The sequence below is a fragment of the Ostrinia furnacalis genome, unplaced genomic scaffold, assembly GCF_004193835.3.
Source record: "Ostrinia furnacalis isolate ACB-3 unplaced genomic scaffold, ASM419383v2 OfSCF0710, whole genome shotgun sequence".
In the NCBI taxonomy this organism is placed as follows: Eukaryota; Metazoa; Arthropoda; class Insecta; order Lepidoptera; family Crambidae; genus Ostrinia; species Ostrinia furnacalis.
Window position 1 is genome coordinate 3,475,801 of NW_021130949.1, and position 23,843 is coordinate 3,499,643.

A 23,843-nucleotide genomic window follows, 5' to 3' on the forward strand; every position below is an offset into this window, starting at 1 on the left:
AAACTTTACAGTATTATTTTTTATAACCTAGAATAACATATAGGCTATAGTTTATGACGATCTGTGACGCGGGTGAAGCCGCAGGCAACAGCTAGTTATATTATATCTAACTAATATACCACAAGCTTCTGCTATACATTAGTAACCTTGGCACCAATCAATCTTAGACACTATTCCATCGGAATCAAAATTAACGCAACGTTTCGGCGAATGCACGCCGCGCCAATCAGTCTCAGTCAATATTGTCTGGCATTTGCGAAAGTGATGTAGTGGTAGTGGTAGCAATAACATCCATTCTGCACTCGACTATAACCATACTATAGCTGGGATAATCTTGCTGATTAATGTGACTAATTGACGTGAATAAATCCACAAAATTCTATGACTTTGATATTGTTAAACTGCATGCCACAACCCTGTATTTCCCTCTGTATTTGTTTTCAGCTAAATAGGCATTTCAGAGGGCCGGGGCCTGGCAGTAAAAACTCAATCTTTTATCCAGATACACAAAAATAATAAAGTAAAATCTTTGTAATCGCACATATTAAACTTTAAAAAGCTTTGATGAGCTCTTAGATTCCCCGTTAATCTAATAAAGAACAACTTTCGGTCGCTCGTTCGTCCAGTCATACGACGCAACATCCCAATGATTTCCATAATGACCAGTTGGTAGCGGCCAGCATCCAGCGCCTTCCTGTTACCTTTATGAGGTCGTCGGTCCACCTTGTACACGCTGCGTAACGCCTATACGCAACGTATGACTGTTATTCTCTTTTGGTTAAGATGTTATTGTTATTATGCCATAGTTAAATTAATCTACGAAGTCTAACTTGATTCCAAGGAGATGGCTAGAAGAATTTGTTCTCATGAATAAATACCTAATCCAGTACGCAATATGTAATCTGGTTTCCCTTGACAAATTATGTTAAATTGAACCTTAATTGTACTCAACATCATCCCAAATATGGCATAGCTTCGTCGGTATTGCCATTGCGAGGCCAATCAGGTTCCGCAAACATTGGCCCGAACTGCCGATTACTGTGTACCCATTGTGCTGAACTGAGCATACTAAGAGAATCTATATTTTTGGTTTTGGAATTATAGATAATAGCTTTCCGCCCGCGGCTTCACTCGCGTGGAATTTTGTCTGTCACAGAAAAACATTATCGCGCGCGTTCCTGTTTCAAGTACCGGGATAAAAACTATCCTATGTCCTTTCCCGGGACTCAAACTATCTCTATGTCAAATTTCATCAAAATCGGTTCAGTGGTTTAGGCGTGAAAGCGAGACAGACAGACAGACAGAGTTACTTTCGCATTTATAATATTAGTATAGATAGTATAGATAGATTGTACAATGGCGTAATATTTCAAATTTTCTACAATTCACCCTTTGAAATGGGGATTCAAAGTTTGTATGAATACATAAGGCCATGACTGAAACGAACGGATGGAGCAAAAAGATAATTTCGTAAAAATTGGGATTAATTCTTGCCTCCCAACATTAAAACTGTGATAATAACCTTTTTAATATAATACATAATGTGAATAAATGCTGTGTTTAGCTATATGTAGAATAAATAGTAGTACATAAACATATTCTACCATCTCTCTCTGTATAAAAACATAGTAACATTAAATACATTCATTGAGCAAATACGAGTTTATTTCAACACTATCCATTTTATTCTTCTGAAATCCATAATTTATCAAACCGGAACTGATACACCACACTGACCGACCGACTGAAAATCATAACCGGATCATACTCGTACCAACGAATCAATTCGATATTTCTATTATTCACGCGAATATGGTTGCATTGTGACATGAAGCACAATTTAGAAGTATTGAAATTATGTGGATGAAATTAATAAACAAAAACCAAATGATTTGATTGCCATTAACCAAAAGTTGAAGAAAAATTCAACTAGACTTAAACCCTAATCTATTCGTGAAAAATCGAGTTTTAAGCTTGTTTCAGTAATACTTATCTAAGAGAAGTTAGAGTCAGTCTCAGTTTCAGATGATTTTTATCCTAATAGTATTTTAGTAAGCTTTCCAGACTTATGGCGTTGACATGATCTAAAAAATGTGAAAATCTTAATTTTTTTCAAAGTATGTAACAGGATTTAGACCGATCATATAACATGATTTGGCCAAAACTAGATGAAACTAACAACTCGACTCTGCGTTATAAAAAACTAGCTTTTGCCCGCGGCTTCACCCGCGTGAAATTTATTTTATGACAGATCTTCATAAATTATAGCCTACATGTTATTCTGGGTTATAAACAATAATACTGTAAAGTTTCATCAAAATCCGTTCAGTAGTTTTTGCGTGAAAGAGTAACAAACATCCAGACATCCAAACTTTCGCATTTATAATATTAGTAGAATAGGATACGTCTTACTTTGTAACAAATATCTAGAAATCTATCGTGTTTCCACAGTAGACCAAATTAATTCTCCTCAAGTGTAAATTGAACCTCCTATTCTCTTTTTTCGGGGATACTTATTCAAGACACATTATCCGACACAATTCGCTCTTAACGCAAGCAATTTTGTTTAGAAGACGGAGCGGGGGATTGCTCCCCTAATTTAAAACGATACGTAACAGTAATAGGGATGGAAGTGATTTTTCGGGGATCAGGGATCGCGAGCAGGATAATGAGGCGAACAAAGTGGGTATTGAATGCATAGGGTTACCTACTGGCAACTGGATATACACTTATACAGTCCCCAAACACCAGACTTCATTTGTTTTACAAAATGCCATAGCCTGTGAAATACCTACTTCACTACTACACACACCGGCAGATTTAGAGGAACGGAAAAAAAAGCATCAATATCATCATTATTTTAGGAAAAAAATGCCTAATTATGACATTATTTTTTAATTTAATTCTAAATATGAAAAAAATAATTGCCAACAGTATATTTTTTTAATTATTTTGTTTAAATTACCCCATCAACAGTTTCGTTGAGTGTTTTGAATTGAATGAAGCTTTTGCTAATTTGGATTTCTTTTACGTGAAAGATGTTTTTTTTTTTTTTTGCATAAAAATGGTTACTATGAGCCAACCTTAAAAGATAGACATATGCTACCGCGGACTTTTTTAAAGAACTTTTAAAGGGGAACAATCCTGTCATACATGATTTTTGCGAAACTTTAACCGTTTACGCAGCGTCAGCTCTCAAAAGGAAAAAATTCACCGATTTGAAATATTATTGATTGGTGCTCCGCTCCTATTGGTCTTAGCGTGATGATAAATAGCCTAAAGCCTTCAGGAACTAACGGGCTATCCAACACAAAAAGAATTTTTCAAATCGGTCCAGTAGTTCCTGAGATTAGCGCGTTCAACCAAACAAACAAACAAACAAACAAACAAACAAACTCTTCAGCTTTATAATATTAGTATAGATATATATACACTCGACAGCAAATAAATCGCACCACCCGCGACAAGCATTTTCAAACGTATGCATCCCTACTCCCCACCAATATTGGCATCATTTAAAAGCCTAGTTCTAAACTTCATTTTATTAAAGGAAAGATTTTTACCCCAAAAATGTGTCTTTACAAGGATCCAGAGTCACTTCTTCAAAAAAATAGCTAGTTACGCTATAGCCATTTTTTATGACTATAAAACTGTTAAGTTGGGATTAATCGCTATCCATCTGTTAAAGAGGACACGTGTGATCATTATTTGGTTTTATAACCATAAAATTTGGTCTAATCGATCCCAGAGGTGAGCCCAAAGTGAGGTCTTTTTTCAAGTCACATTTTTGGTATATGTTAATCATTTATTAAGAAATTAAATGTGTTTTTCTTTAAGGATATTTATTGGGCTTTCAAATAACACCAATATTGTTGGGGCACCATTTTTGTGTCAAAAGAAAATCTTTAAAGTTCGCATCGCGGGTGGTGCGATTTATTTGCTGTCGAGTGTATAAAAGAAAGTCGTGTTAGTTACTTCGCTTATAACTCAAGAACGGCTGAACCGATTTAGCTGAAAATTGTCAGGGAGGTAGTTTAGAGCCAGGAGAAGGACATAGGATACTTTTTATCCCGTTCGAAATTAAAAAAAAGTCTGCTTATTTATTGCCATTAAGGCGGAACAAAGTTCGCCGGGTCAGCTAGTATTAGTATAGATAGTATAGTTAGATTTTGAAAAAAATATCTTCCTACAATCTGAATCTATCCTATTTTTTGTAAACTTTTTTAAATTAATCGGATGAGTGAACAAACATTAATTTTTGTAATAATTGCGAGTTTTTTTACATTATAAACTACAGCAGAGATATTTATTTATTTTAAAAGAAAAAGAAATACGCATGTATTTTTTTCCATAAATAATAGTTATTCTTCACACACCGCGTTACGCGCTTAGTTTGACTCGCTAAATGATTGTTTTTTATTGATTACCGATGAGACTAATCGCCCAGTAAGCAATTATTTACTTTATTAATGTGGCTATTAGCGGTATCTATAATTAGCAACAAGATTTAGTTTTTCATGATGTTTGTACTATTAATTATCTTTTAATGATCTATTATTATAATGAATGAATACAAAAGTAATACTATTATATCGCGTTAAGTAGTACTACTATAATATTGCGTTACGTCTTCACACCGAAACCAATTTATAAAGAGGTTTGAGATAGAGCTAAAATACGACGACGGTAAAAATGGTATTACTAAAGCATTTTAGACGGTTAAATAGACGATGAGTTTGCTTAGCAGTTTAATTCACAAGTTATTCGTCATATTTTCATAGTTTCATGGTACAAGCAGCGTCAAATAGTTCGTGACACCCAAAGTAGCCAAAAAGTTTGCAACACGTCTTTGTTACAATTGGAATAAGGTTTTGGTCACTTTGGGTGTCATCATATTTTATATTTGACTCTGACTGTATGTATAATCGGCACATCAGACTAAATATACATTTCAGTTATAAAATCATACTTATTGCAATAAACAGAGATGCTACCTTAACTTTGAGCATTGTAATAGTTGTTATACATGTACAGCTTTCGTGTAACGGATAGCATGACTTCGTTAAGTGCTTTACACGATGTATAGAGCTACCGATTTTCTGCAGTATCGATATATTATATCTTTAATCTTTTATCACTCTTATCTTCTTATACTCATCTATTTCGTCGCCAGTTGTTACTCTTAGCCACTTATCAGAATGTTGATAGTATTATGTTGTCATTCACAAATGTTATTATTGTGTCCCTATGCACAGACCGCTAAAGATTCCACCTCTTCAGATTACATTTTTCTTTAGCCCAATATAAACTTAAGGCTAGGATTTACCGCCTCGATGCCGTGCATTCGTTACCTCAGCCCCCGCACACCTCGCACTGACACTCGCGCTGACACTCACGCGACGCGATGACGCCACAGTGTAAAAACAAGCCGTAAGTTGGATTAAACCGTAACCTTCAAACAGTGAATAAGTAAATAATAAAATTAAATATCATTCGACATAATATTTTAACACTGCGCCTCTAGTCTCAAACTAAGCAAAGCTTGTACTATGGGATATGAACATATTACTTAAATAACATAACATAAATAAATACATTCATATTATGGTTAGAAAACACCCAGCCCGAAACAAACATTATTATAATGTTCATGCACACAAATGTTTGTCAATCAATAATATCAAATAAAGATGATAATATTAAGTCAAACAAATACTTTTTATCGACAAAAATAGTACGCAAATGATCACAAAAATGTAAACTCCATTTTAATATGAAATACTAATGTTCTTTTACGTATTGCTATTCTATTTAAGCAAATGACTCTAAATTAATCATTGTAAACCCAGAAATAGTAAACAATCCTCAAAACAACTTGCCTAGAGGTCCTCTTCTGCCCTTTTATAATTTTTAACTCAGATTCAAGCAGTAAACTTCTAAAATATTTATTTATGGTATCAATTAAATAACTGTATCGCCATCTAGTTTTATAATTCAGCATCTTTAAAAATTTGTGAAACATCGGAATTGATGACTCGCCTTATATTCTTTCATCATCAAAAAGTACCTAATATTATCATCTAATTGTAAATTATGGCAACTATTTCCTGATAATTATTTGAAAATATAAGGCAAAAATGTTTAAGTTTTACAAAACTATGAAGAGCAGATATCTCGAAAACCATACAAGATATTATTAACTATTAACTTGACTGAAAAAAGTACCTAGTAAATGAAATGAGATTTCATTTTGTTGCAATAGTCATATCGCTAGGACGCATAGTTATTTATTTAGACAGTTTCTGAGATATAAGCGAAAAATGGGACCTTCAAAGGCTGCGATCGAGAACTTTTGTCATTCACTTAAGTTACACGTGTTTTATAAGTTCGGCGATTTTTGTTTGTTAGGAAAAATGGATCAAAAAATCAAAATCAAAAATATTTATTCAGTTTAGATCACAAGTGGCACTTATGAACGTCAAAATATAGTAAATAATAAAAAAAGAAAAAGGTAGCCCTTATGGGGTACTATACATATGTCTCCTTACCTTTTGGGCCCTACCAGCGCTTCGACACAAACATATGGCAAGTGCTGAGAAGAAACGCCGGAACAAACTCCTTACGATCAAAGAATTTGAATCAAGTTTTGCTTATAAAATGAAATTAAAAGTGTTTGAAATGTTAAAAATGGACTTTGGTGAGTCTGCTGTGAGTGAATCAAGGGTTTACGAGTGGTAAAATCGTATCTAAGAAGACCATGAAGGCATAGAAGATGACGAGCGCTCTGGACGCACCAGCATATCAACAACCGATGAAAATGTGAAAAAACAGAAAGAAGTGGTTATGAAACACCGTCGAATCACAATTAGGGAAGATGCTGATGATGTTAGCATATCGTTTGACTCATGCTATGAATATTTTTTGGATTTTTGTCGGAATGAAAAATTAATTTGTTAGAAAATTGCTGAATTTTGAGCGAGTGGCGGCGAATTTTTGCTAAAATAAAACTGTAACAATGTTCCAATCTCCAAATTTACCGGAAATGGCTGTGTATGACTAGTTTCTCTTTCCGTGAATAAAAATAACTTTAAAGGGTCATCGTTTTACAGACATAAGTGACATTAAACACGCGTCGCCGATCGATGTAAAGGCTATCTCAAAGATCGACTTTGAGAAGTATTTTTAGAATTGGAAGAAGCGCTAACACACGTGTATAATGTATAATAGGGACTATTTTAAAAGTTTAAATACTAATGTAGATCAATAAATAAATACTTTTCTGAAAAATCGAAAATTAAAACGAAAATATGTACATACATAGGGTTGCCAGGTCCAGAAACACAAAAGCCGGACTCTGTGCTTCATTTGGCCAGACATTTAACTTTAAAATTAGTGTCATAGCTCACGAAGTACTATCATCATCGGTTGCCCAGCGCTTGATATTATTCCGTAGCTCGGCTTTCTTTAGCATAAAAAGCCTAACAAAAGCCAGACAGGCTGGACAAGACAATATTTGGCCAGACAAGACCGTAAAAAGCCAAACATGTCCGGATAAAACCGGACACCTGGCAATCCGATACATATATGTATAAATGATCTCGTATTAATCACATTTAAATAAATAAATAAATAAAATAAAATATGTTTATTTCGAACCAGGGTCCATATTAGGGCTTGCAATATCGGATAGTTTTCAACTCCGGAACTGATTTCCGATATTGGGCACTCAACTCCGGAATTCCGGTTCTAGTTCCGGAATTGGTTAAAAAAAGAAAGCGCCTCCTGACGAACATGTACACGTATGTGGCCTCCACTTCAGAATCTTGCCCCATCGGCCGTCTGTTCTACGTACTATGTGCCCTGCCCATTGCCACTTTAGCTTGCTAATCCAATCGCTATATGTCAGGCGACTTTAGTTCGATTACGAATCTCCTCATTTCTGGTTCGATCTCGAAAAGAAATACCGAGCATAGCACTCTCCATACCATGGTGTGCAACTTTGAGCTTATTATAAGGCCTATAGTAAGAGGCCACGTTTCCGAACCGTATGTCATCACTACTGGTAACACACACGTCACACACTGATTGTAGACTTTCCTCTTTAGGCACTGAGGTGTTTTGGTCGAAAAGATGTTATGTAGTTTCCCGAACGCTACCCAGCCGAGTTGAATTCGACGTATTATTACATCTGCTGCAGAGGAATCGCCCTCGTGCTCAGCCAGGCTCAAAGACCTTCTCATAGTCTAAGAACGCCAGGTACCTATATAGGCAAGTAAGCTTCATTTGTAAATTTAAAACCTCGTACATAAATAAACGTCTATAAAGTATGGAGACTACAAGTTTGCTCGTAGACATTAGCGAGAAACTTCCTGCACTTGCTATAATAAAATACATTGTTGTTTTAATATACAAGAAATTGTTTGTCTTCAAAAACCGAACTCTGGCAATTTCAGCTGAAGATTAAAAAAAATAGGCAAGTTAGACTCTTCGGTCTTCTGTATAACCTGCTGTAGCGTATAGATGCGGTATATGGTAGTGTAAACTTTTCGATAACTGGCTTCCTCGAGAGGCTTAAAGTCATCGAAACCTACGCGCGAGACTATTCGTGATGGCTCTCAAAAACAGCTTGTAAACATGACTCAGAGTCAGAACCCAGATTACCCCATTTCTTGAAGAAAAACACCACCTAGCCTTTGTCCAAGACGGAGTTACAGTCTTTGAAGGACTTTCAGTATCGGCTTATCACCCGCCGCGTTCAGAAGCTCCGAGGTTATTCCGTCATCACCTGGTGCCTTGTTGTTCTATAGCTGTTTGAGAGCCATCCTAATCTCGTAAGGATNATACTGTGACTCGCCACCCGCCAGACAGAGGCGATTTTGTCAAAAATATTGACAAATCGCGAACTGTCACAGGAATAAAACTGACACGCGTCCGTCCTCCGTAAGCGCCACCGCGCGACTGATTGAGATTGTCCAAGCCGTCATGGCCGATTTTTTCACATTTTTTCAACATAGTAAATAAATAAGACGCAATAACAAAATTTTGAAAAGTTGTCGACCTAGAAAATACAAAGTCCTATCTATTAGTATATATTTTAAGTGTAAAATGTTAAAAATGAATATATGAGAGTAAAACAAAAAAGCCGTCGACGTACTTCTTTGGGATTTTTTTTTATCGGACAAACTATGCAATATCGTGTTTTGGAAAAGTTGTCGCCCTAGTTAAAGACATTAACTTACTCCTACAATTTTTTGTTTGCTAAAATATCTTTTCATTTAGAAACTATCTGCAAACAAAATCGGTCAAATATCGACAATTTGGGAAATCATGGCCTTAAAGCCACTTCCTAGCGTCATCTTTACTATCTTTCTGTTTCTATGTTATTTGTCTTATTAGATTACACTGACTTTGGACGTGTAGAATCACAAACAATATTATCGAATGAATCGTCAGCAGCAGCAATGTCCCAAAGCAGTAGAAAGTTTAATGTTTTAAAAGTTATTTAAGGCGAGCAAATGCGCTTTTGAAAGCCAAAAAGTGGAAAGGTTAATGTTTTAAAAGTTCCTTAATACATGTAAAAGTAAATGCACTTTTAAAAGCCAACATAAATCTAGCCGCGTAGTTCCAGCACAGTAGTAGAATAGCACTTCACTCATCCCGTGGATGTGGCGACTTAGGGGCAAGGCTAACACGAGGACTTCCTCACTCTTCTGTCCAGGGTGGAGAGTGTATGCCAAATTTTCCAATTGCCTGTCTAAAAAAATAGAGAGAATCGTGCTCCTGCAGTGGAGATTGAGCTGATGATGACACCAACTTTCTTCGATATCTCTTCTTCTTCCACTCTCTGCCGCCATAGCTTCTGTTGCATGCGACCTACTGCAGGAGACTAAGTGACCCGATGACTGACCTTCTTCGATATCGTTCCTCGCCGCAGCCTCCAACAGCATGACGCTGTCGTTGAAGAAGATGTTGCGCTTGTTGCTCTTCTCTCGCTTGCCCCGCGAGCGCGCCCACTCCTTCTCTCTCTGCTGCCATAGCTTCAACTGTTGCATACGACGCCTGGAAACAAGACAAGCTTTATCTTAGTAGGCTGTATAACAGACCATGTAGATAATATGGTAAGCACTGTATTATACCATGAAATTCAGAAATTATTAATACTATCATGCCACTTTTGTAGCAGAGTTTTGCGCTGACACTGTGTAGTGTGTAGGTTTGTTGTCGACACGACAAGAAGAAGAATATCATTAGGTGCAGTATATTTTTATGACTTCAATGTTATATTTGTTTTGTTCTCTTAGCATTTCATTCCTACATACTCGTAGGCAATAGCTATCCGTAGATACATTCACTCATCATCATCATTTCAGCCGCAGGACAAACAGCTGAACATAAGCCTCCCCCAATTTCACATAAGTATTTTTAATTCATCCAACTCACATATTATCGCGAGAATTTTACGCCGAGGAAAAAATTCTAATGACAAACATACAACGAAAAGGAAAGACATTTACAAACAGAATTTAGAAGTAGCAAACATCCACAAGATTGCAATTCGGATAATATGTTTACTGAAAGGAATTCCAACTTTCAATTGAAAGCTTCTCAATATTTTTGTATACAAATAACCCTATACCAGAATAATAAGATGCATTAGATGATTCCCGCTAAAGTATTTTAGTTCCATGGGCAAATAGTCAAAGTCAAAGAATACTTCAAGTGTTTTGTCGCTTATACAATCCGATAAACAGAAAATCCATACAGATACATGAGGCCACGTTATCGACATTAAAACGGCGACTATTACTATTCAAAGTCAAACGTTTATTAACCACACATATGGGCGACATGCCATGCAGGTGGTAAAGCCACCTGGTATTTATTATTATGGTTACTGTCAAATAACAGCGAGAAGGGCTTTATAAAGGTAGTACAGAACTGAAGGCCCTATTGCCATTATTGTTAAAGGTAAAAAATATATTTAAGAGTATTTTGTAATTGCTTAAATACCCTACAGCCCTCTGACTGGCAGAATTTAAGACAAAGATGGTGGAGGCTTAAGTGGCTAATTTTGACACCCTTAACATTTACAAACCTTAAGATATTTTTTCTTTACACTCGATTTATTTCCAGAAATATTTTATTCTGCCAATGATTCTTAATAGCACATCTTAGGAGTGTGTTCTGTAAGACTAACAAATGACCACGATCGTTAAATCAATCATGCGCATCCTCGTCAATAAAATATCCGTGTGAGAACACGCCGCTTATAAACTACGCATTATATTGCCATTCTAATTAATCTAAGTAACAATACACACTCCGATAAAATTAAATGTAGAAATCCTTGAGATCATATGTCTGTCGTGCTATATTCATTGGCGGACAATATACGCAAAATCAGACCGATATTGACACAATTGGCTATCAATTTGCACGTGTGAACTGACGGCACATGGCAATGTAAACTATGCTCTACGTCACTGAGTTATTCAGTGGCCGGCAGTAGCAATTGTTCCCTATCAATTATTAAAATGGGCTTTTACATAGCTAGGTTATTATTCCAATTATTTGTTTTTAAGCCACATTTTCGATCATCAACCGTTTCAACTATGAAGATTCATGAATGTATGTATCAGAATTCTAAATAATATGAGTAGGTATTATGGTCATATGAAAGCGTTGACTAATTTTTCAGGCAGCCCAGTTCATTATTTGGTTAACATTATGGTCGAGGGACGATTGGTGATCAAGAGCTTGTCAAATAACGAATTAATGTAACCTACATACACTAACAGTATTAGTAAATAGTAATTATATCTAACATTTGAAGTAGGCGTCATTATCTTGATCTGATTAAGTTCTTATAGATGTCATGGCACATGGTTGGTACTGTCGCACTAGAAACTAGATCAATGCGAAGTATTAATCCAATCCAATCAGAGGTAGGTCAGTCAGGTCACATTTAACAACTGTTTTAGTGCTAGTGCTCTATTCTTAAGGGAATTAACGCAAACAATCTGTGACCAAGATCTGTGTCACCAAAATTATGATAATGGACATAAGCAATACCGTTTTTATCGTCTGCTTTTAACTAAAACATCCTAAAATACATAAACGAAAATCAATACTAGCGATTACACTGCTGAGTTCGTGATAAATAAAGAGTAGATCGACCCTTTGAAGAAACCATCTAAAAGAACCTAATGTTATTTTCGGTATATCGTAAAACGTAAAACGCGCCATTTCCCGCGCCTCCTACCTAATAAACGAACCGGAACAGTTATTCCAGGGGATCATAATCTTCAAACACATCAAACTGATGTACCAGGCTTGAGAATATCACAATACAGATAACAGATGTCGCTGGCACCGAACAATGAAATGGCATTGAGATTTGATCTATTTCTACTTTAACACTTTCACCAGAACGCTGGTACTTTTGGTGATCTACCGCACTTTATTTCACGGTTATCCGCATGGGATACTGCGACCCGACATGCAACCATAAAAAGTGAAATCAAGGTTTCACTTTGCATCATGCTGTTGATAAGTATTATTGTTTCTTAATGGGCGCGAGATTTTGCATAGGATCACTATAAATGTGTTCATCTACAGCCGCTTTTTGAATTGAGATTTTAAGCTCTAGTATGCTCATTCTCTTCTACTTAGTTAAGTAAGAACCTAAACCGATTTTCGTTTCTGAATGTTCAATTGATTTGAGATTATTGATGCCCAATTCTCAAAATTGGATTATGTGCTTTCAATTCATAACACTTCAGAAACGAAAATAGCCTTCAGTTCATACTAAAGTAGGTAGATAATTAGCAAGCTCTCTGATTCTGAATTCTCTCTTCTCACTTGGATTCTGAAACTATGCTCAAAGCTTGTTTCAAACTCAAGCCTTTTTGAATGCAGATTGATACTTGAGTGATGTTTCATAATGCGGACTGACGCCTCATAATGCCGAACACAAGGGTTCCTGACCTTAGTTGTCACCGTCTTTCTTTATAGGAGGGAAGAAGCGAACGAAATATTTTTGCTATTTCTGTACCTACGTCAGAGCCACCATGGAAAGCGTTAAACAAATCTATCAACAGACAAGTTATCATGCAATTTGTTTGTTTATTCTATACTATTTTTAGCGTGTTTGCACTCTTGATATATTTTTTCCTTTCACAATAAAATTGTGAATAATCATAGTATGATTGATTGTTTTATCTTTACATAGCTTTGGTTGATAACGTGTTTTTTTCAACCAATCAAGTTTTAGTTTCACGAGTACCATTCATCTGTTTGGTAAAAGTTGTTATCTGCAGTTGTTATCTAATTAAATTTTTACGTAATAAAAAGCCTAAATATAAATCTCTTAATATCGTCTAATTTTCATAATCTTTACTACTATTGTGATAGATATATTACATACTTATAAATAATATTTATTTAGTATTTAATTACCTAATTTATTGCTTTCATAACTAACAGTAAGTACATCTAGTTGCAATTTTATTGCGAATTTGAATCTAATAATAGGTTTCATCTAAAAGTTTACACAAACAAGCATAGATGCTGTTATTGTATTACGCATTCGAGTGTGCAAACATCCCGACTACCAAATATTTGTGTAATTCAATCTGTTATCACTGGCTACCTAATCGTTGTGACGCGCAAGCGCTGGATTAGCCATATTTGGAAGATAAACACAATTAGGTATCCGCGAACGCCGAACACTTGTGTAACCTTTAGTGCTTACTAGTAAAAACCGGTCAAGTGCGAGCCAGATTCGCACATGATGAATTTTAGTCCATTATACAACAAAACTGAACACTAAAGGAACTGAATAAAACCTTACTTTCAGAATATTCTAAGTTTATCTCATTTTTACTGTTTTTTTGATAAAGCGCTACATTTTGCGAACATTTACGGCTGTATTTACGCCTGGCTGTTAGACAGAATACATAATAATATACATACAAAGGATACTTTAATAGGGTTCCCTTGGCAACCTTTGGGTGCGGAACTCTGAAAAGCATGACTGAATGTCACCCGTTTATTTTTAAGCTTCCAGCTGATAAATTACTTTCACTATCCATATAGGATAATGCCAAATTGAATAAACTTATGTAAAAATACAAAACGCTTAATTGCCAACCTACTACTAAAAGTTTAACACGTAATCTAAGTGGAGTGGGTCAATTCCTTTTCAATATTTCTCGGCGAAATACGAAATACATTTAGGTATATTACTATGTATGATTACCTCATACCTATACAGGTCTGTGTTATAATTTATAGCGCATTGTATTGTAATTATTGTACACGTTATAATGTTACACTCGCTGGCGAACTGCTAATAAATAAAGCTTTTTGATTTTTAATACTCGATTACGAAGTTATAAAAAATGCACTACATGTTGTTAACATGATCTTCATTTTAGGCACCGTACACATTGCACTCACAGTTTTAGAATACTTCAACATGAGTACATTTAGTAGTCGTCCTATAACTTATTGCCTTTTATATTGGGCGCGACGAACAGCGCCGTATGTGTGTAAACATCGTGTTAGCACAGTAGATATATGAGCTAAAGCAGTACGGAAACTTAGCCCTTTCGGCGAGTTAAATACCTACACTTCAACTGAGTGTTAGGGTTGGCACTCTTAATCTTTATAAAATTAATAAGGTTCTGACTTACTTATTTATTAAAACGTTTATTTAGCTTTTTTAATTATCAAATACCTAATGGAATAAATTAATTGACTAAGTAGTTAACAAAAAAATAAAACGTTAATTAGGTTCTATAATGATCGAATACATAATCGAATAAATTGATTAAGTACTATTAGAGGCCGGTAGAAGATTATTCTATTCTCATAAATAAAATACCGGATACTTACCTACTTTCACATAGCTATTGACTCATTTTAAATACAGTTCATCACTTAATTAGTACAAAAGCGCGCGGAGCAAATTACTTTATCAAATTAAATAGAACACATAAATTGTTAAAAAGCGTAATTACGTAATTTAAAAAGAACTGTTACAAAATCAGATGTAAGCACTTTATTTAAAAATTAATATTTAATCATTTTTACAATTCAGAATTATTACGAAGTTTAAAAAATGAAAGTTCTGGTTTTGAAGATGCCGAGTTCAAGCAGCCGTATACTACGCAATACACTCGTGGCATGTTTTTTAAAATACAGCGGACAGTGCATGCAATAAAATTATTATTAAAAACACAACGCGCGCGACACTCGCGACGGATGGACTGCGAGGTTCGCTTAGAGCTCGTGTAAAGCGTGCGTCTGTGTGCGTGAGTCTGATTTCGAGCGTTTGTATGAAGCTTCCGTACTGTTTGATTTATCTACTGTGGTGTTAGTACCACTTGCACTCCAATTAATTTGCGGGGTTTATCGATACTAATAAATTTTATGACAGTTAAGATGGCCCCACCGATACTTGTTTTAATTAAAATGTCATGTACTAGGCTGTAGAGTTGAGGCACAAACGAGACGTATGTAGCTTTGTTTCATAGGACACGTGTTACATATTTTTGTTGTTAAATTCTTTTAATGGCAGTCTCGATTTCATTCGTATTTCGACCTTTGCACAAACAGCTACTGGAACAAAAAAAATACTTCTTTTCTCTAGTTCAATCTCAAAGTTTAGAAAATCCTGATAAAAATAGATATTCGTTAATTATTTTACGATTAGTCGTAAAACGAAATTTATATATACGAACAGAGCATGTTTTCAAAAATATAAAGACGAAGAGAAAGATAGAGTATAGAAACTGATGAACTGGAAAACATTTTCATTGATTCTAGTACAAAATTCCCGACTAAGTGTAGACTTGGATTCAGTAAGGTGAATAAATCTGGAATAGGCTAGTTGCCTAAAAAATTTTTTTTAGTCCGTAATGTTTAATATCAAAAAATATTGGACACATATATTTTTATTTGTCAATCTAACAAATAATTACATAGTTATGGTGCGTTGAAGTTGCGCACGACGTCACAACGTGCGGCATTTTTAAGCAAGCGTTGACGTCACGGGCCTCTTCTTATGAACTTTGGGGCGCTTTATCTCTTTAAATTTTCATTAGTTTGAAAAAGTTAAAAATACGTGTAGCGTATTTTTTTATAAGTTAACTGACGGACTAAAACTCTTGCTTTTTGACCCAGGCAACATCCACATTCACTACTATTTAAAACTAGCCATGAGTTGTTTGTGTCCCGTAACTTTCCCCCAGGAAGAACTCGGCCCTCATTAATTTAATTAAGTTTCTTTGGCGGTCAAGCGTGAATCCTGGCTCCCGGAATCTTTTCAGGTCAGTGGTCACCTCTCCATTAAACGCGATCGGCCTGTATGGCTTTTACAAGTTCTTGGTTTCTACAAAAACCATTATCCATGGCTTCACGTCATAACCTATTGCCACTGCAGCTAGACTAATGGATACTATTGTTTGGTATTCTTTAACATCAATTTATTTTTATAGAGCTCAGTTAAACTGTTAGGACGTTGACCGTCAACTCGCACCGTTTTCAAACTTTTGTTAAACCATTACAATTTGTAATTGTAAGAACTATTTATTAGTCCAAACAAATAAAGAAATTTTGACTTTGACTTTGACTATTTCCTGTAAATTCTTTGTATGGTATACAAGAGTATGTCGTCCACCTATTACAACAAAATTAAGTAGCCGTTAGAAAAATACCAAAAACAATAGAAAATGTAAAGAAACGTGATCATAAGCTGATCTATCAACGTAATCTTTGAACGACTATCAGGCAAGACCTTTCAATATATCAAGCTTATCTGTGATTGACATCTCAACACAGATAAAAGACATAAAAGCATACAAAATCGACATTAAATATAAAATACTACACACATTATTGTTTGGTTTATGGCCAATATTTGGTTTCGAATGGAAAGTTTATATGACAGATAAATTGTTTTATTACTTAGGTTGTTAAAGTTTTTAGTGCTTATAATACTAATTACTTGCAAGCCTTAATTAGCGTGACATACTTAGAGATATTATCATTAACAAGGTCTTATTTTCTCTGTAGGATGTATTGATCTTGATGACACTTGTGGGACGTACAGAATTAAAAATAGTAAAGTTACGCCGATACCGACCAAGCTAGATTACCTATCATCATTCTTCTTAAATGTGAAATGGCGTTTACAAGTATTTGAGCCTTGTAAAAATATCGAGTAAATATTTATTTACAATATACAGTGTGAGTCACGTTAAAGTGTACATATGAAAATAGATGAAACTAGACCTATTTTTATCGATAAAAAAGAGGTCAAAAATTTTTTGAGATTTTTTTTTAATTTTTTATAGATTTTTTTTTCTTCCAATTACTTATTGTAAAGAAAACGTAATAACTTTTAAACTAAGCGGTATATTCTGATAAAATAAAAACAGTAATAATGCTTAATAACAGGCAATACTAAAAAAATACAGAAAATACACAAAAAATGCCAACAAATAATAAAAAAGATACTTTTTGAAAAAAATCTGCTTTTAAATTCGTGTTTTTTTGGTTATTTGATAAATTNATCTAACTTGTCTTTATCAAAATTACAAATCTAGAGCCATTTTCAGTTTCGTTGTTAACAAAGCGTTGAATGGCGCGCCCGTAGAGGCTTTGTTCAAAAGATCATTGCAAACGTTGTGATAGGGATAGAGACATGCGATTTTTGGTTTTACAAAAGTAATACGATGGAGAATAATAAAAAGTAATAAAAACCACCTGTTAATGGGGCATTTTTTGGAGAAATTTATCAAATAACCAAAAAAATACGAATTTTTAAGCAGATTTTTTTCAAAAAGTATCTTTTTTTATTATTTGTTGGCATTTTGAGGGTATTTTATGTATTTTTTTAGTATCGCCTGTTATTTAGTATTATTACTGTTTTTATTTTATCAGGATATACCGCTTAGTTTAAAAGTTATTACGTTTTCTTTACAATAAGTAATTGGAAGAAAGAAAAATCTATAAAAAATTTAAAAAAAAAACTCAAAAATTTTTTGACCTCTTTTTTGTCGATAAAAATAGGTCTAGTTTCATCTATTTTCATATGTACACTTTAACGTGACTCACACTGTATTTACAGATATTTCCTCTTAATTTTCGTTATTGCGGTCCAATCATCAAATAATAAATTCTTGTCGGTGACTTAATTGTCAATTTTAGAAGATACGCCGCTGATCGTTTATTAGAAAGCATTAAAATGCTGATACCGATTTAATTCAAAACCTCCATATAAGATAACGAATAGCAACGAGATTGATCTAACGATCTAATTTTATAGATTAATATAATCGATATCCAGACGTAATAAGAAAGCGTCTGCGTTTTGCCATCATCAATTTTAATGGTTATTTTCACCAGCAAGTGTTTGGTATTGCGTGAAATAGCATTATGCTTGCCTAGGTTTCGTTTTATGTCTTAATCGACAGATTTAACTTGTTATCAAGTAATTGCTTCCTAAAATGTACATAGCAAGTAAAAAAATCCTTACTTATACAGGGTGTCCCAAATACATAACCTTGTAACTATAGACAAGCCTCACAGTGGTTTCTCTATAAAATTTTGACGAAGTAAAAATATTACGGTCACGACGAGGCTTATCGACAGTTGCAGGTTTATTCATTGTTTTGAGGACGCCCTGTATTTTTAGAATAAGGTCACCATAACCACAGTGACAGCGCAGTTATGGCCGCTGCAACCAGTGTAGATATTTGCATGAGTCATGGAAGTGGTTAGCTGGTTAGCGGATATTTTGAACGAAAAATGTGGAGTGCAAACTTATGTGGGCACAAGGTTCATAAAGATGACTAATAATTTAAATGCGAAAGTAACTTAGTTTATTAATTACATTTCATGCCTAAACAGTTGAACTAATTTTGATGAACTGTGGTAAGTACAGATTATGATATCTGGGAAAAAATAAGCTACCTTTGGTTGCAAAAATAAATTGATCGGTTTAAGGAAGTTACAGTTCGTTTTGTTCCCATTAGGTATTTCTCGTGTAGAGAATGCTTATAAAAAAAACATCTTAGGATTAACAATTATTATTATTGATCCAAAGTTATCTTCTCAGTAAAGTCGCAGGCAGAAACTATAGAGCCGTTTCTTTGTTCGCTGGGTTTTTATGTTTTTATGTCTGTCCATAGCGATTGGTCGATACGAGATCAATTAGAAAGAAAATGAGAGATTTTATAGCCTAACGATGATTAGCAGCTTCTTATAAAAATGGAATCGTTCATCGTCCAAGATATCACGGTTTTTATACAGACCATGACGACATCCTAAACACAACGGATATCGCTCGAAAAAAAATTTATTGATTGCTAAACCGGTCATGAGATTTTATATGGGTTGCGAATCAATGGAATAAAGGTAGTATTCATATTTGTATGAGATCGCAGAGAAGCCCGGACATGCGCCAGTGTGAATCCACCTTAAGACTTGAAAAAGGCGCAGATGACCTCTTTCTCAGTTCCAACCAATCCAACTATTATTCTATTATAAATTATGACGTTATTTTCTCTATTATTTACACATATTGTTGTTTAAGTACTGGCGTTATAAATAATGGGCTCGAGTCTATGACACACGTAAGTAAACGGTAAGTATAATATCTCGTAGATTATCGAGATAAACGAGCTAAAATCCGACTATTTACGATATGTAATCAGCTACGTAATGGAATAAGAATGAAATTTTACATGTTTTTAATTATTCTATCAAAACTGATAGTAGAATACATTCGTAATGCCTACGTTTTTTTTTTTTCAAAATGATTGTTTAGAAGCTGAGTTTAGAAAGAATACAATGCTTGATTTCGCAATTCGCATCCACGTAAGGATATGTCAATGTCAAATGTTTGACTCTACCATATCTGCATGTATTATATTTAAAATCAGTCGAGGACTACGAAATCACGTCATCGCATAAATTACGCAATATCGTAAAAAGATATTTAGCACTGGGAGTAGGTAAATATCACTCGACTTGCTTGAGAGTAGGCTATACATATTATAGCCTTTATACAGCCTTCGCTTGACAATGCCATTAATATAAAGTTACTTTACTTGACTAACTTTCCAGGCCAGTGCACTCATTGGCTCGGTTAGTACCTATAATTAATATGTACATATGTTCTGCGGATAATGTACTATTCGTTCCGGCATACATTGGATATGATGTCATAGAAAAGCGCCTGGTGACGATGACATATTACTATAATACAAGTGTATTATTTATATTATAACAGTAACAGGAAAATAGTGCATTTGTACGAAAGGCAGTAAAGACTGAATCAAAGGACGAAAACGACAATCATTTCGACATTCAAAGAACGCTTTGATCCACGTCGACCGCTGGACTATTGTGGTCAACACACTCCTAATACAAGTATTTAGCTTACTTGGACCTCTCCAAGAGAACAGGGGTATAGTTATTTGTTAATTATTTACAACACGGCGCACGGCTAGGCTGTTAGACAGCCTAAAATCTGATTAGTAAGCCTGCAGAGTGACGTAAGAGGAAAACCTTACAAAATGTTTCGTCTTAGTAAAATAGAAAAAAAAAATAGAACAACACAAACAAACAACTCAAAAACTACTTGAATAACTGATCTTTGTATGAGTATGATCTTTAACAGAACTTTAACTACAGCTTTAAGAAACTGAACAAAAAATATTCCATACATACCTATCTGACATAATAACATCCTATGTGTATGTCATTAATTTAATTAGTATTGGTGGTATACTGGGCACATCACTTTAATTATCTCACAATTGAACCACTTAAAACGAAAACAGAGCATGGGATTATGAATTTGTTTGTAAACGATTGTGCGTAATTATGCAATGAACTGTAACACTTATTACGATTAAATTACCCAATCCCACGGTCATTGTGTTAACCAACACGACATTTTATTTGGCGAAAGTCATTGTGAAAAACGCGACTTGACGTAAATGGTAATTACATTCAAACAATATTTTACCCAACTACCTATGGAATATGCACTAAAATACTTTGGAAGATTACGTAAATTACGAACATTTTTGAATTCATTATTTACGCGGGACGCGCGATAACGACGCGAATGTGACAAACTGATATCCTCCTAAACTAATTGAAAAAAAAAAACAACTAAGTATTGACATCTCTATCTTTAATTTTCTATGTAATATAATATATTTTTATTAATATTATCTTATTTATCTACATAATCACCGTATTAATTCTTAAAGTTTAACAGGAAGCAGTCATAAAAATAAGATAACTGAAAATCATGTGTTTTGAGTTTTCATCAATAATATTTGACCAAATACATTCTTTCACTTATGATATGAGTTTCTAATTTTATAGTGCTAAATAATAGACTTGTAATCAACAAGATTTTGAGTAAATTAACAAGGGTAGGAAGGCTAAAATTGAAGATGGGCCATGACATCAAAGAAATAGATGGGTGACTGGTATGGAGGAAGCTTTTACCCAAAAAAGAATCCACACAGATAAATAATTTAAGTTACATGCTGCATATTAGGAAATTCAAAATAATTTAGGAAATAACGCTTTCTTATTAATGTTCAAAGCATGGATGAGGTACCAGACTGAAGTTTCTATCGTATTAATAGCATATGACAAACAATAAAACTCACCTTCGTGCCAGATGAAGTCTCTCCTGAGTGGTCAAGTGCTCCACTTGAGCCATCTCGGCAACTAAATCTGAATGCTCCATTTTGATTTACCTGAACACAAAAAAAAACACTTAAAACAAATCAAGAACTATATTAATTGTATGATTTTGATAATTTTTGTTTGTGAAATTGCAGTTATAGTGCAGTATGTACTGCATTTACATAAATAGGTCAACTGCCATACTGAGCAGGACTTGTGTTGCCAAAAATGTATTAACAATTTTGGTGTTAGTTCTAACATTAGTTAACTGTTAGAACCCTGGGGTCACACGTAGGCTGAGTTGCACTACTTAACTTTAACTGTAACAATGACAATAACCGGTGCTTTTTGTATGGAGTTTGACAGATTTTTGATGTTTGTCAAAGTTAGAATAAGATGGTGCAGCTCAGCCTTAGTGAACTGCTAATCAAAACACAGTAATCATCATGGTACATTTTTAAAATAATGTTACATTTACTTGATCAGACAATTTTACTTTGTATGGGGAAATTTAAAATCACAGCTATTAAATTTAACTTGTTTCAAAGGATTTTTAATTGGTGGACATCATCAGAAAAAGTATTTCATTAAGTTTTTAGAATGAACTAACAAATAAAATTTTAATACCTACATGATCAGGTACAGTAGAGTATTTTTGGACTTATGCACATGCACATTATTTTAGCATCAAAATGTTAAAACTTGAATTGATTACCATTATTTAGCTATGCAGTTAGGTCATGAATATTAAAACAAAGCTAGGTATACTAGGTAGGTATACTGTTTTAGAGACTAGCAATGTAACACCATTGATAACTGTCTGTAGAATCAGATAATGATAAGATAAGAAATAAAATAACCACAAGTCTTTTAAAAGCACTGAATTTGAAGAATATTATTAAATAACAATCTACGCGAATACAATTCGGAAACTTTTATCGTAGATATTTGAAAATATCAGTTAAAACGTAAACTGACACTTTTAGAAAGGCACCAAGCATGTCCAACCCTAATCACCTGTAGGGGTCAATAAAATAGATTGACACTTCTACTTTTGTTAAAAACAACTAAATAACTTATTCACACTAATTTCTAATAAGACTTACCGCTCTTTTACTGTTCTACAAGACAAAAGTATGTTTCATTCTTGTCTTAATACATTTGCCACACATGATATACACCTTATCAACAGAAGATTATGCAAACACATTTAGACATATATTAGAAATTATAGTCGTAACCGACACAAATATTTACAGTTACACAGCATTTTCCGTTATTTTTCATGAAAAATTAAAATATAAACAAGAAGAAAATACAAGACAACGAGCTAGCGAGTGAGCGAGCGAGCGGCACGGCTGGTGTTGCCGCGTTATAAATCATGGAATGTCAAAGTAATATAATCGAGTGTTTTGAATCGATTCAATAATATTATTCATAGTTCACATTATTTGTAATTATTCGATTTATGTGCCAGTAATTAAATATGACTTTTCTCGTCAAATGCTGATTTTTTGCGTTAGGATGAGACGACAATTGACCGGCAATGGGCAGTTATTATAACCTTTAACCGATGACGTGCGGTTTCACCAGGTTTCACAGACCACTCCGGTTTTTGATCAGAAATATCAAAAACTGGAGTGGTCTGTAAAACCTGGTGAAACCGATTCTACTTACTCCCGTGTCCCTAGCGTTATAGGCTCTGACATGCCAAAATTAAATCAGCTTAATAAATCATTGCACCAGCTTCAAAAAAGACGTGTATTTTTGTCTAAATAAATTGAAAAGGAAATTATCTTACAATGGGCTGAGTGTGAGTTTATACATCAAACTAGTGAGTGGGTTTAAAAAATGAATGAAAAGGATGCAGATGGTGCCAGGGTCTGAACCAAGTGCTGCCCAGAATTAACCCATAGTTCATTTTGTTCCTCAGGCCAATACTAATGTGCTAACCGGAGTGCACTGAAATCAAACATTTATAATTTAATAATTAACAAACATTTATAATTTTATAACGTTTTATCATTCGATTTTGCTTATCTGATAATCGAGTCCAGGTTATCATTTTTTTCTGATGGCAACTTTGCTTGCTGCAATGGCGCGAAAAGTTAAAAAAACAT

At 34.3% G+C, this 23,843-nt stretch overlaps 1 protein-coding gene across 1 annotated transcript in view; it reads right to left on the reverse strand.

The window, feature by feature from the left end:
• The window catches only part of MYPT-75D (Myosin phosphatase targeting subunit 75D), a 77,095-nt gene extending 54,007 nt beyond the window's left edge, over nucleotides 1-23,088 (reverse strand). Inside the window, exons 1-3 of the mRNA XM_028300208.1 lie at nucleotides 22,830-23,088; nucleotides 21,705-21,794; nucleotides 9,908-10,059 (exon numbers count right to left, since the gene is read on the reverse strand). Of these exons, the coding sequence (XP_028156009.1) occupies nucleotides 9,908-10,059; nucleotides 21,705-21,784 (232 nt within the window). The 5' untranslated portion in view covers nucleotides 21,785-21,794; nucleotides 22,830-23,088. The remainder of the gene's footprint in view (nucleotides 1-9,907; nucleotides 10,060-21,704; nucleotides 21,795-22,829) is intronic.
• Nucleotides 23,089-23,843: the final 755 nt, after the last annotated feature.